Consider the following 12,931-nt stretch of genomic DNA (forward strand, 5'->3'; position numbering starts at 1 on the left):
TTTATTTAATAGCATGTTATTCCTTCTACATTGTGTAGATGTGCACTATATGGACAAAGGCGTGTGAACACCCAATCATTAGATTAGAATAAAACATTCATCAGTTCACTGAAGATCTTCATGGAGCTGTTTTGCTTTTGTAGTTCAGGTGAAAGGGAGAATTTCACACTCATGCATCCAAAGACATCGTGTGCCTCTGATTTTGTGCTACGGTTTGGTGAAGAAACACACGGCTGGAAAAGTCGGGTTTTGTTTATACATTTACATGTAAAACTTATCCGGTCATAATAGAGCTTATGGAAAATCGTGTGCAACCTGCTGTAAACAGTGCAAGACAACACAAGACAGTGTAGGACAAATAGACAAAATAGCGCCCCAGTAAACCGACTGTATATTACACAGTGCAGTGTGTGGAGTTTGTAGTAATGAAGTGATGTAATATGGGATGTCCATGATAGAGGGGAGAGAGACTCTGATGATGGTGTGAGGGTGTGTATGGTAACAGCACTGATAGATAACGACCTGATCTCTTGTTAGGACACTAAAAAAAACGAGCCTGTTAGTGAGCTAGTTGTATGATAAACTGTCCCACGCAGCCTGGGGTGCTATTACTTTTCTGTGCGTCATGATTGTGATGTACGAGGGGGGCAATTAAACTTAGACTTCACTATAATTTATTGATCCTGTTAGGGAAATTATTGCGTTACAGCGGCGGCAGGTTACACAAACAGTAGTGGGGGGACTTATAACTAAATACTATATTAAAAGATGCTACGTAAGAGTGTGCAACTGACCGTTCAAAAAAAAAAGAACATGATTGGATGGTGCAGAATGTGAGTCTAAATGGACTGAATAATGGATATGTGTATAGGTTGCTATTAACATCGGATACATAGAGGCGAGTCGTTGTACAGTTCGATGGCATACGGTGGGAATGATTTCCTGATGCGCTCTTTGTGACAGCGAAGCCGAATCAGTCTGTGGGAGAATGAACTCTGCTGCCTCTCTGTGGCATCATGTAGTGGGTAGATTGGATTTTCCATGAGGAGTTAAAGACTGGTGGAACACAACCGCACTAATCAGTACTACTGTTATTGCTCTAGAACAGAACACTTTATTCGTCATAAAAATTACAGCACAGAAAGTCTAGTTTGCATATCCCAGCTAGTTCTAAAGCTGGGGTTAGAACGCAGAGGGTGAAGGACCCGAGCACGGCAGCCTGACGATTCCGAGTCTTGAACCCCCGACCTTCTGATCAGTAACCCAGAGGCTTAACCACTGAGCTACAACTCCTCTGTGCTCATGCTTCAGAACTGAGGAATGTTCCAGATCAGGGTAAACATATATTTTGTATGAATGTGGAGTTTGGAACCTGTATAAGGTAATCAGTGTTTAAAAAACTGCAGCTATTGAAATATTCAGGGAATATAACATTTCATTCTGATGGCTCTAGATTTGGGATTTATTAGAAGCTTTTGGAGCATTTCATTTTAGAAAATAAGCCCGGTCCAGAAAGGAAGTGTTTCATGCAGGACTTGGTGGCTCAGTGGTAAGAGCCAGGCCTCTCATGTGTGAGGTTCTCGGTTTGAATCCGACACTGTCTGTGCGCCGTCATTGTCTGTCTGTCTGTGTATGTGTAAAAGGTAAGTAAGTAGTAGGTGGGAGTAATTGGTAGAATATATGAGGAGTGTGAAAAAGGTAAGTAAATGACAGAGTAGGAGGGGTAAGAGTAGATGTGGGGTTAGGGGCGAGAATAGGGGGGCAGGGGGTAGAGTAGGAGGGTTGAGAGTAGATGTGGGGTAAGGGGCGAGAATAAGTGGGGCAGGGGATAGAGTAGGAGGGTTGAGAGTAGATGTGGGGTAAGGGGTGAGAATAAGTGGGGGTAGAGTAGGAGGGTTGAGAGTAGATGTGGGGGTAAGGGGAGAGAATAGAAGGGTTGAGAGTAGATGTGGGGGTAAGGGGCCAGAATAGAAGGGTTGAGCGTAGATGTGGGGGTAAGGGGCCAGAATAGAAGGGTTGAGCGTAGATGTGGGGGTAAGGGGCCAGAATAGAAGGGTTGAGCGTAGATGTGGGGGTAAGGGGAGAGAATAGAAGGGTTGAGCGTAGATGTGGGGGTAAGGGGCCAGAATAGAAGGGTTGAGCGTAGATGTGGGGGTAAGGGGCCAGAATAGAAGGGTTGAGCGTAGATGTGGGGGTAAGGGGCCAGAATAGAAGGGTTGAGCGTAGATGTGGGGGTAAGGGGCCAGAATAGGAGGGTTGAGAGTAGATGTGGGGGTGAGAATAGGGGGGGTAGAGTAGGAGGGTTGAGAGTAGATGTGGGGGTGAGAATAGGGGGGGTAGAGTAGGAGGGTTGAGAGTAGATGTGGGGTAAGGGGGGGGTGAGAATAGAAGAGGGGGGGGGAGAATAGAAGGGTTGAGAGTAGATGTTGGGTCTTTCTTTCTCCTTTTTCCTCTCCTTTCCCATCCACTCTCCCTCTACCTCTTTTTTTTCCTCTCTCCTTTTCCATCCACTCTCCCTCTACCTCTTTTTTTTCCTCTCTCCTTTTCCATCCACTCTCCCTCTACCTCTTTTTTTTTTCCCCCTCTCCTTTTCCATCCACTCTCCCTCTACCTCTTTTTTTTTTCCCCTCTCCTTTTCCATCCACTCTCCCTCTACCTCTTTTTTTTTTCCCCTCTCCTTTTCCATCCACTCTCCCTCTACCTCTTTTTTTTTCCCCTCTCCTTTTCCATCCACTCTCCCTCTACCTCTTTTTTTTCCCCTCTCCTTTTCCATCCACTCTCCCTCTACCTCTTTTTTTTCCCCTCTCCTTTTCCATCCACTCTCCCTCTACCTCTTTTTTTTCCCCTCTCCTTTTCCATCCACTCTCCCTCTACCTCTTTTTTTTCCTCTCTCCTTTTCCATCCACTCTCCCTCTACCTCTTTTTTTTCCTCTCTCCTTTTCCATCCACTCTCCCTCTTTTTTTTTCCCCTCTCCTTTTCCATCCACTCTCCCTCTTTTTTTTTCCCCTCTCCTTTTCCATCCACTCTCCCTCTACCTCTTTTTTTTTCCCCCTCCTTTCCCATCCACTCTCCCCCTACCTCTTTTTTTTTCCCCTCCTTTCCCATCCACTCTCCCCCTACCTCTTTTTTTTTCCCCTCCTTTCCCATCCACTCTCCCCCTACCTCTTTTTTTTTCCCCTCCTTTCCCATCCACTCTCCCCCTACCTCTTTTTTTCCCCCTCCTTTCCCATCCACTCTCCCCCTACCTCTTTTTTTCTCTTCTTTCCCATCCACTCTCCTGTCCTGTTCCTCTCTCCCTCTTAGGGGGCCTGTCATCCCTTTTTATTACATTCAGGCCTTCTTCTGAGGACAAGACCCCTTCCCACCCACTCTTTCATCTACTCTCCCTCTTACCTTCCACTCCTGCCCCTTACCTTCTCCTCATCTTACCCCTAACTCAGGCCTCCTTCCCACCCACCCCTTCTTTTCTCACCTGTCCCTCCCTCCCTCTCATCTACTCTTACCCCATCTACACTCCTGCCCCACCTACTCTGTCATTTACTACCTTTTTTACACTTCTCATATATTCTACCAATTACTCCCACCTACTACTCACTTACCTTTCACACATACACACACAGACAATGACAGACAGACAATGACGGCACACAGACAGTGTCGGATTCAAACCGAGAACCTCACACATGAGAGGCCTGGCTCTTACCACTGAGCCACTAAGTCCTGCGTGAAACATTTCATTTCTGGACCGGGCTTATTTTCTAAAATGAAATGCTCCAAAAGCTTCTAATAAATCCCAAATCTAGAGCCATCAGAATGAAATGTTATATTTCCTGAATATTTCAATAGCTGCAGTTTTTTAAACACTGATTACCTTATACAGGTTCCAAACTCCACATTCATACAAAATATATGTTTACCCTGATCTGGAACATTCCTCAGTTCTGAAGCATGAGCACAGAGGAGTTGTAGCTCAGTGGTTAAGCCTCTGGGTTACTGATCAGAAGGTCGGGGGTTCAAGCCTCGGAATCGTCAGGCTGCCGTGCTCGGGTCCTTCACCCTCTGCGTTCTAACCCCAGCTTTAGAACTAGCTGGGATATGCAAACTAGACTTTCTGTGCTGTAATTTTTGTGACGAATAAAGTGTTCTGTTCTAGAGCAATAACAGTAGTACTGATAAGTGCGGTTGTGTTCCACCAGTCTTTAACTCCTCATGGAAAATCCAATCTACCCACTACATGATGCCACAGAGAGGCAGCAGAGTTCATTCTCCACAGACTGATTCGGCTTCGCTGTCACAAAGAGCGCTCCAGGAAATCATTCCCACCGTATGCCATCGAACTGTACAACGACTCGCCTCTATGTATCCGATGTTAATAGCAACCTATACACATATCCATTATTCAGTCCATTTAGACTCACATTCTGCACCATCCAATCATGTTCTTTCTTTTGGAACTGTCAGTTGCGCACTCTTACGTAGCATCTTTTAATATAGTATTTAGTTATAAGTCCCCCCACTACTGTTTGTAATTAAGTTTAATTGCCCCCCTCGTTCCCTCACTCGTACATCACAATCATTACGCACAAAAGAGAGAGAACACATTTGTACACTGGAGCAGAGGAGGAAGATAATGTGGTGGTGTTATACCCACACAATTGGATGAATTTAAGAAATCAGACTGAAGATGACACACAATCAGTTACACAAGAAAAGGATCAGAGTTGCTGAATCAGGACACGTAAATGCAGGTGAGATCTCCAGATGCAGCTATTGATTGAAGTTCTTCTGATGAGGAGCCTAGACTCTACTACACACAGTGAAGAGCTGAAGGGAGCAGACTGGAATCAGACACGTCCGTGCTGTCACACACAACATTCTTACCTCGACTGGGGTAACACTCCAGCTGCCAGGGCTATGGATCTGCGTTTACTGTGCGCGCACACACATTTTAGTCATTGTGCAGCTTGTACAGATTTACTGTTCTCTGAAAATAACATACAGATTTTATCGTCTAAATAGCTGTCAACAAAAGTAAGTACACCCTAAGTGAACATGTAAAAAACGTGTCCAAAGTGTCAATATTTTGTGTGAGCACCACTGTGGCTGGTGCTATGGTGTGGGTGGAGCTACTGTATGGGTAGCTCCACCCACACCATTACAGTTCAAGAGAGGCTACAGACGAGAGCAGATCTACATATGGTGCAGTACCCAGGTAAGTATTCCATCATAGTGAGCAGGTCCAGGAGAACACTTTTCACTTTCCAACGTGTCAAACACTCGGGCCCTGGACGAGAGAGAGAGAGGAACGGAGACCAACAGGAGAAAAGAAGAAGAGTTTTACTTATTATGGATAAATGTATAGAAACTAATGTACAAATAAAAAAATTATTGAATTGTCATTTGTTCATTTCTATAAAGCTGCTTTGGGACAATTTCCACTGTTACAGCAATAAACATAACACTGAACTGGAAGAGCAGGAGAACAGCAGAACAAGGACAGGAGAACAGTAAGATTCAGAGAAGATCAGGAGAAGGGTATTTTTTTAAAGACTCTGAGGTTCTGGAGTTCCTGATCAGTGCTGGTTCTCATCGGTTCCCTCTGGATGTTTAGGAACCCGGACCCACGTTGGCGGTGCTCGAGCTCCCGGTGCACGTGATTCCTGAAAGTCTCCGATGTATGAAACACTTCCTCTGAACGAAGCTCCCGCGTGTCTCTGCGTCGCTTAGATACCAGATGCAGCTTTGAGTGTTTACACCATTGAGACGATATTCATGATGTACTCAGACACACACATGGAGATGTTGATCAGCTGATCACCTCTAATCTCGAACAATCTGTAGTTTATTAGAATTTTGGGGTAGAACAGGGATTTAAACAAGATAAAAAAAAAAATAAAAAAAATGATGATGCCCCCTTGTGGCTGTTTCCATGCTGTGTTCCTTATTTTGATGTTAAAACTGCAGCATGATATTTTCACTAACGAACCAATGTGATGGATTAAGTAATGGATCCACCAAAGCAGCTGACCAGCTGATCACCATTTCGTTCTTATTTACAGATGACAGATGAGTGGAATCAGCTTGTTAAGTTCATCCACATCACACATTAATGCACTTCACAACACAACAGCACAATATATACACACATATACAGTATATACTCCAGCTGCTCCTGCATATTCTTCACTGATCGTTCTCCTCCGCCGGCTCTCGGTGAAGATGTTTTTGTGTACGTTTCTTTGTTCGTTTTAGAGACTGTTGTATGAAAATCCCAGCAGGAGATCAGCAGGTTTCTGAAAATAACTCCATCGAGGACCCTGGAAAACACTGGGTTAAAAGTCACAGAGATCAGATTTTTCCTTCATTCCAGTGGTTGGCTGAAGCTCTTCTCCAGTATCAGTATGATTTTAGACGTCGGGCTGCTAAATGTGCATAAATGAATGTCCCTAATAAAGTGGACAGTGAGTGTATTTTTCAGTACAGATTCTGTCGTTCCTTCAGTTCCACACGTGGAGTAATGATGCTTTGTCCATCACTGGTAGGTAGGCAGGTGTTGGTTGTTTCCTCCGGGGTGTTTGCTGGATGAGTGTGTGTGTGTGTGTGTGTGTGTGTGTGTGTGTGTGTTGTGAGGGGAGGAGTTTGATGATGGACAGGAGGAGATAGTAGTGTTATTACCAGTGGAGACGGAGTCCAATTTCGAAAGTTTTATTTAAACGTTTATGTAAATCGATCAAAACATTTGTACGGTAAAACACATATAAAAAAAAAAAAAAAAAAAAAAAAAAAAAAAAAAAATCTTTTTTACAAATTTAGTGCAAAACTACTCTTCTTTTTATTTTATGTTAAATAAAGATGAGTGTTTTTTTTTTTTCTTTCCTCTCAATGAGCAGAGGGGAGTCTGTACTTTTTCCAGAAACAGCTGCAAAAATGTGTTCATTTTATTGCCTTTGTATGTGATCTGAAAATAAATAGAATCTCAAATGAAATGAACATATTGATCCAAATCAGTGCAAAGAAATAAAAATAAGGCTCAATCAGTTTGATTTATTTATAGGGGGAACACCTGAGGTCCCCACCCACACACACACACCACCAAATCACTCACACACACACACACTTTTGACTAATTTCTTTTCTTATCTGTTTCAGTGATCAGGTGCTGCTGATTTTGGATCTTCACAGGTCCGTGTGTAAATCGGGGCTCTTCCGTGCTACCGGATGGTTCTTATTCAGCCAGGCCTGCAGCAGCGGCAGGTTCTTATCCATCCAGCGGATGTTCTCCTCCATGTTCTCCAGCGCCTGCTGGATGCACCTCAGCTCAGCGCCCGTCTCTGCGCTTAGAGAACCGAAGAAACTGCGAATCTGCAGGAGACCCGAAGTGAGATCATGTTCAGTGTCTTACAAATAAGCAGAACGGAGATTCACGTTTTCATCCGTACCTCCTGTAGCTTCTCTCTGGTGGAGTACTGCCCCGTCACCCCCGTCACCATGTGCGCTATGGAGTGGGAGCCGAGGTCGAACCTGAAACACACGAGTGAATACATTATACCGTGTTTGACCTTTTATATCTGTGGGCGTATAGTGACCACCTGCTCCATGAAGACCTGACCTGAGCGCTGACTGAACCCAATATCAGTACCTGGCCTCACTAATGCTCCTCTGAAATGACCTGAAATGCCCTTACCTCAAAATCTAGAGGAACAGAGGAGGTATACCTTCTAGAGGAACGTTTACAAAGAGTAGAGTTCAGACTCTAACTGGCTGAACTGCATCTCCATACTGGCTGTAAGAACCTCCTGTTTGAGCTACAATAAGCTCTACTCACTTCTTCACCAGCGAGTGCCAGTTTGCCCTCAGGAAATCCCAGGCGTGTTTGTAGCCTTTAGGGTTCCTATTGATGGACACCACGACGTACGGCAGGTCCTGCGTCTTCATCACCGAACCCTCCAAACTCTGCTCCATCATCCTGCGGAGATGATTATTATTAGAGATGTTGTAGCAGATAAAGATTAGATGAACTATAAAATCTCACCATTTCAGTTTGTGATCGAGGGCCGTGATGGTAAGAGCCGACTTGATCCGGCTCTTCAGAGAAGTGTAGAGCGATTCACGATACTTCTCAAACAGGAAGTTCCATCCTTCTTCGGTGCGAGCTCCAACCGCAAACACTGCCAGGCTGACGTCGTTAGGAAGACTGCAACGAGAGAGAAAAAAACGGTGTGTTCCCCACCTCATCCATCGAGAAAACTATGAGCACCTGTGAGGTCTGACCTCATGTTGCCATCAGACTCCTTCCACTTGTTGAAGAGCTCAGCGGCTTTGGAGACGCAGGGCAGGTGATCCCTCACACACGCGAACAGGAGGAGGTAACTGCGAAGCATTCTCTGAGACACCGATCCCTCATCGCTCCACACCTGCTGATCGATGAGCTTGCGGAACAGGTGCACGATGTAGCTCTGTGAGAGAAACCGAGAAGGTCAGAAAAAAATTCCTTGCCGCACGTATTTAAAAGCTAGTCCATGACTGACCTTCATCTGGTTCTCCAGCACCTTCAGCTCGTCCCTCTTCTCCATCAGCTTGTAAAGTGGGACGAGCTCACTGAAGCCCTGCGTCACGGGCATGATCTCGGTCTCCTTGCTCAGGTACAGGGACAGGTCCAGAGCTTTGTCCAGCGGCAGCTTCCCCACGCTGTCCAACACAGTGAAGGACACGCAACGCACTCGTTAAAAGTACATACGATGTAAAGCGTAGACTGTGTGTCTAAAGTCCCATCAGAGGGCAGCTAACCTGACCAACTGGAAGGCGTTGTTGATCAGGCTGGCGCGGTCGTTGCTGCTCAGAGCCGTGTGGTTGTGGTTGAGCAGAGCGATGAGGTCGTTCCAACCTGAGCCCGAGTAATGGACGATGTAGTATCCGCTCATGTCCACGTTAAACTTGATCCAGTCCACTTCCTCGGGCAGGTACAGGACATCTGTAAGCAAGGCTCATTATTAAAGGACTGAAAAAGTCACGTTGTTCTTTGTTACAGTGCACGTGTGCATGTACACACCTGTCTTGGTCTTAAGCAGAAAGCGATGCACTGCGCTCGACCCGCTGGTGACGTACGTCAGAGGAACGTGCCACAGGAACCTGTTCCTCAAACAGAAACACTCAGTAAACAGGAGCAAGCAGACACCAAAAGTGTGATGTGTAGCATATGAGCTGAAGACGTATCTTCTAAAGCCACGTCCACTTTATTATTTTCTGCATCTAAGAAGTGTGGAAAGATAACATTTCTTCTAAAAGAACCGCTGAGTAACCTGAGCTTTCTGACAAAGTAAGCAGAGACAACTGACGACATCTCAGCACATTTAGGAAAGATAAAATTCTTGTGTCTCTGCCTCGGTAGTCAGGACAGGACGAGAGCGCTGATGTTTTAAAAAAAAAGTGTTATGTGAGTAAAGTGCTATCAATTAAATGTGGCTGATGTCCAGATGTTTTAGACGAGTGTGTGCCGTGTTCACCCCGAGTTTTGGGACATGTCCTCGCCCTTAAGGAATCGTTCCTGACTCAGACGCACTTCTCGACCTCTAACCTCCACTGTGATGATCGGGAAGCCTTCCTGCAGCGTCCACGTCTCCATCATTGCCCTCACGTCCACCTCAGAGTGCTGCTTCTGTGCGGAAAAACAATCCGATATTGTTCGGGTCATTGTTCCGATCATACTAGACCCTCGCACGTACCCCTGGGGGTGTACTCACATCGGTCAGACTCTCCCACAGGTGTGTGTTAACAGTGTTCTGGTAGCTGTAGCGTTTCAGGTAGGCAACGATCCCCGTTTTAAAGGCTTTAGGACTCAGGAACTCCCTCAGCATGTGCAGGATACACGCACCCTGATAAACAACACACTTTAGACATGCCAATACCACGCCAATGCCACGGCTAAACACACAACACTGCGTTCAAACCTTGTCGTAAGAGACGTCATCAAACATCTCCTGTATCTGGGCCGGGTTCTCCACGGGGGTGGACACGGGGTGGGAGGAGCTTAAACAGTCTACATCCATCGCCTCAAAACACTTCTCCATGAAGTAATCCTCCTGCAGGGGACACAACAACCATCACATTTACATTAGATTTTACATACTAACTCTGGGAGATGGAAACCTTGAGAGGAACCAGCCTCAAAAGGGAACATAATCCTTATCTTGGTGTTATTTAATTATATTTTTTTAATCGTCATTCTTATAAATGATTTTTTGAAAAGTCCCCTGGAAATCGATGAGTCAGCAGGGTTTCATGTGTTAGAGAAAAGTCTCACCACTTGCAGCTCGGGGTTGGTGATGTTCACCGACACAAACTCCATGAACTTAGCGAAGCCCTCGTTCAGCCAGAGATCGTTCCACCACTCCATGGTCACCAGATTCCCGAACCACTGCTCAGAAGGAATCAGACACAAGGTCTCAATTACCTTTATTCATTTCTTTACTGTTTTTGCAGGTCCATGGGGACACCATGTACATGAAAAGTTCTACTTCCATCCGTAAGGCTGAAAACCTCATTTGAGTGTCGGACCTGATGGGCGAGCTCGTGTGCGATGATCATGGTGATGCCCAGCTTGTCAGAAGCCGAGGACTTGTGGGGGTCAAACAGCAAAGCCGACTCCCTGTATGTGGTCAGACCCCAGTTCTCCATAGCGCCTGACTGGAAATCAGGGATTGCAGCGAGATCTGAGAGGAAGCAGAGACACCGGACCCATAAACAAATAAACTACATCGCCTCTGGTTTAATATTTGCTCTGTCTGAATGAGAGTTGTACAGATTCGCACCTTGTTTGGGAAGAGGGTAGAGAATGTCAAAGTAATCATCGTAGAAGTCCAGCAGCTTCACCGCCGCATCCAGAGCAAACTTGGCCTGCTCGATCTTCTCGGGTACGGCGTAGACCGAGATCTGGCAACATTACCACAGCATCAAAATCAACACGTGTGAATATTGTGTGTAAAGACCTCGGAAAAAACACCTCGGAAGACTGGTCACGGCATCGGCGTACATCAAGCGTATGTTACGTCAAACGTGTCTGTGGCTGATTTGCCCAGTTTCACGCAGAGTTTCGCACTTGCTCTTTTGAACTTGCTGTCCATGATGAAATAGCGGACGTGAAAACACGCGTGGCCGGACCGTTATTCTTAGAACTTTTCGATACCACCTTATTGCTGAGACTCCGAGCTCTTTCCTTAAATGTGACATTATTACGAGTAAAAAGGACGTGCTCTTTATCATCATCATCATCATTATTGTGAAGAAAAAAAAATCTGCTCTCACCTTGACTCCATGCTGAGTGTGTCTGCTGATGGACAGGAAGTCACACACGATGAAGGCCACCAGGTAGGTGCTCATCTTCACAGTCACGTCAAACTGATCCTCATACAGTCCGTCCGGGAGAGACAGCGTCCTCAGCTGAGACGGTGACAAAGCATGACGAGAGACAGCAATTATTTGTAGGTAGAAATGTAAGTCATATTTGAAGCCAATGTGGTGTGTGAGGGTTACCTTGGGCATGTTGGAGATGGAGATGTGTCTGCTCTCTCGGCGGATGTGAATGGTAAAGTTGGCTTTGAACGCGGGTTCGTCGAAGCAGGGAAAAGCTGCTCTCGCGCTCGTCGGCTCAAACTGCGTCGAAGCCAGGACCCTGTCCACATAAACACCGGTGATGTACGAAATTCGTGTACAAAATGTATAAAAGATACCTTTTATACAGGTTCCTCACCGTTCCTCTCCATCGCTGGTGCGGTACGTGCTTTTATAAAACCCGTGGAAACTCTCGGACAGTTTGGCCGCAAACTCCAGTTCGATGACGTAGACCCCTCCTCTCCTCAGCACCATGTTCTCGCTGACGAGAGCGATCTGCTGGTAGGCTGGATACTCCAGCACCTTCAGAGCCTGGCTGTGACCCTCAGCCAAATCCCGGAGACCCGCCCTGGAGATGGTGATATCCTTGGCGTGGAGAACAACGGTGTGGGTGTCCTCGAGGACGTCAACTCGGATCTTCACGCTCCCACTGAAGTCGAGGCTGGTGAAGTTCGGCTGTACGAGGAGAGTGTAATGGAACGGAGAGACGGTCTGAGGAAGTCTCATCTTGTTCCAGGGAAACGTCTCTCCGCTGGTGGATTTTGGGAACGAGGAGTCTTTGGTTTGTGCCACAGCAGCCCAAGATGATGGCACGAAGAAGAAACTCAGGAAGAAAAACAGCAGGGCCATGTTCTACAGAAACTGCTGACAAACCAGGAAGTGGAAATGAATCAAATGTGAAACACTGATATCACATACATAGAGTTAAGATTCCACATCTGAGGATGATGCACCATCAATATCTTCAAATTTAAAAGGTTGATCTTGAATTTTTTATTTTTTTTATGGAGGAATTTCTGATTCATTTACGTTATTTACTTCATGTAATCCCTTTGTGTAATATTCATTAAATAAATATATAAAATCAGCCCAAATCTCCTGCTTTACAGCTGAACTTTGATGATCTGCTACTTTTTACACCAAAGCCAGTAACATTTACTCACAGTGACTCTGCTGCGCAGGAACGAACCGCTCATCATCCGACAGAGTGAAAGTGAAAATAAAACCACCTGAACCCCCAGTGCATGATGGGAAAGTTGAAATTCTGAAACGCTGAAATGTTTGACACTTCGAACAGCATGACCAGGACACAGCGGGCTCGCGATATTAACAACAAACAACAACAACAACAATTCTACACAAAGCCACGAGTTCCGCAGCGTTACCGAGTGATATGCGCAAACCGTGCGCAGACACGATCGCACCAATACAACGGCGGCCATGATGGATTTGAAAAAAAAAAATAAATAATGTAATGAATGAATGAATTGGTGTGCAAGTACGTAAATAAATATATATACATCTTTTACTAACGAAAGTATA

The 12,931-nt window shown here is 45.6% G+C and overlaps 1 protein-coding gene across 2 annotated transcripts; it reads right to left on the bottom strand.

The window, feature by feature from the left end:
- Window positions 1-6,690: 6,690 nt before the first annotated feature.
- On the bottom strand, window positions 6,691-12,863 carry erap1b (endoplasmic reticulum aminopeptidase 1b). 2 transcript variants are annotated; one of them, XM_083526473.1, is made up of 18 exons: window positions 12,553-12,863; window positions 11,748-12,250; window positions 11,531-11,669; window positions 11,303-11,437; window positions 10,810-10,930; window positions 10,556-10,710; window positions 10,302-10,415; window positions 9,949-10,080; window positions 9,742-9,873; window positions 9,505-9,656; window positions 9,051-9,130; window positions 8,789-8,972; window positions 8,530-8,689; window positions 8,273-8,457; window positions 8,034-8,195; window positions 7,827-7,967; window positions 7,441-7,522; window positions 6,691-7,363 (listed from the first exon to the last, which is right to left on the bottom strand). In XM_083526473.1, the coding sequence occupies exons 2-18, from the start codon at window positions 12,236-12,238 to the stop codon at window positions 7,178-7,180; spliced, it is 2,751 nt and encodes a 916-aa protein (XP_083382599.1). In that variant the 5' UTR covers window positions 12,239-12,250; window positions 12,553-12,863; the 3' UTR covers window positions 6,691-7,177. The 2 variants fall into 2 exon arrangements, with proteins under 2 accessions (XP_083382599.1, XP_083382600.1); XM_083526474.1 differs by having other exon boundaries at window positions 11,748-12,253; window positions 12,553-12,856.
- Window positions 12,864-12,931: the final 68 nt, after the last annotated feature.

This window comes from Silurus aristotelis (genome assembly GCF_946808225.1).
Source record: "Silurus aristotelis genome assembly, chromosome: 23".
NCBI classification, from domain to species: domain Eukaryota; kingdom Metazoa; phylum Chordata; class Actinopteri; order Siluriformes; family Siluridae; genus Silurus; species Silurus aristotelis.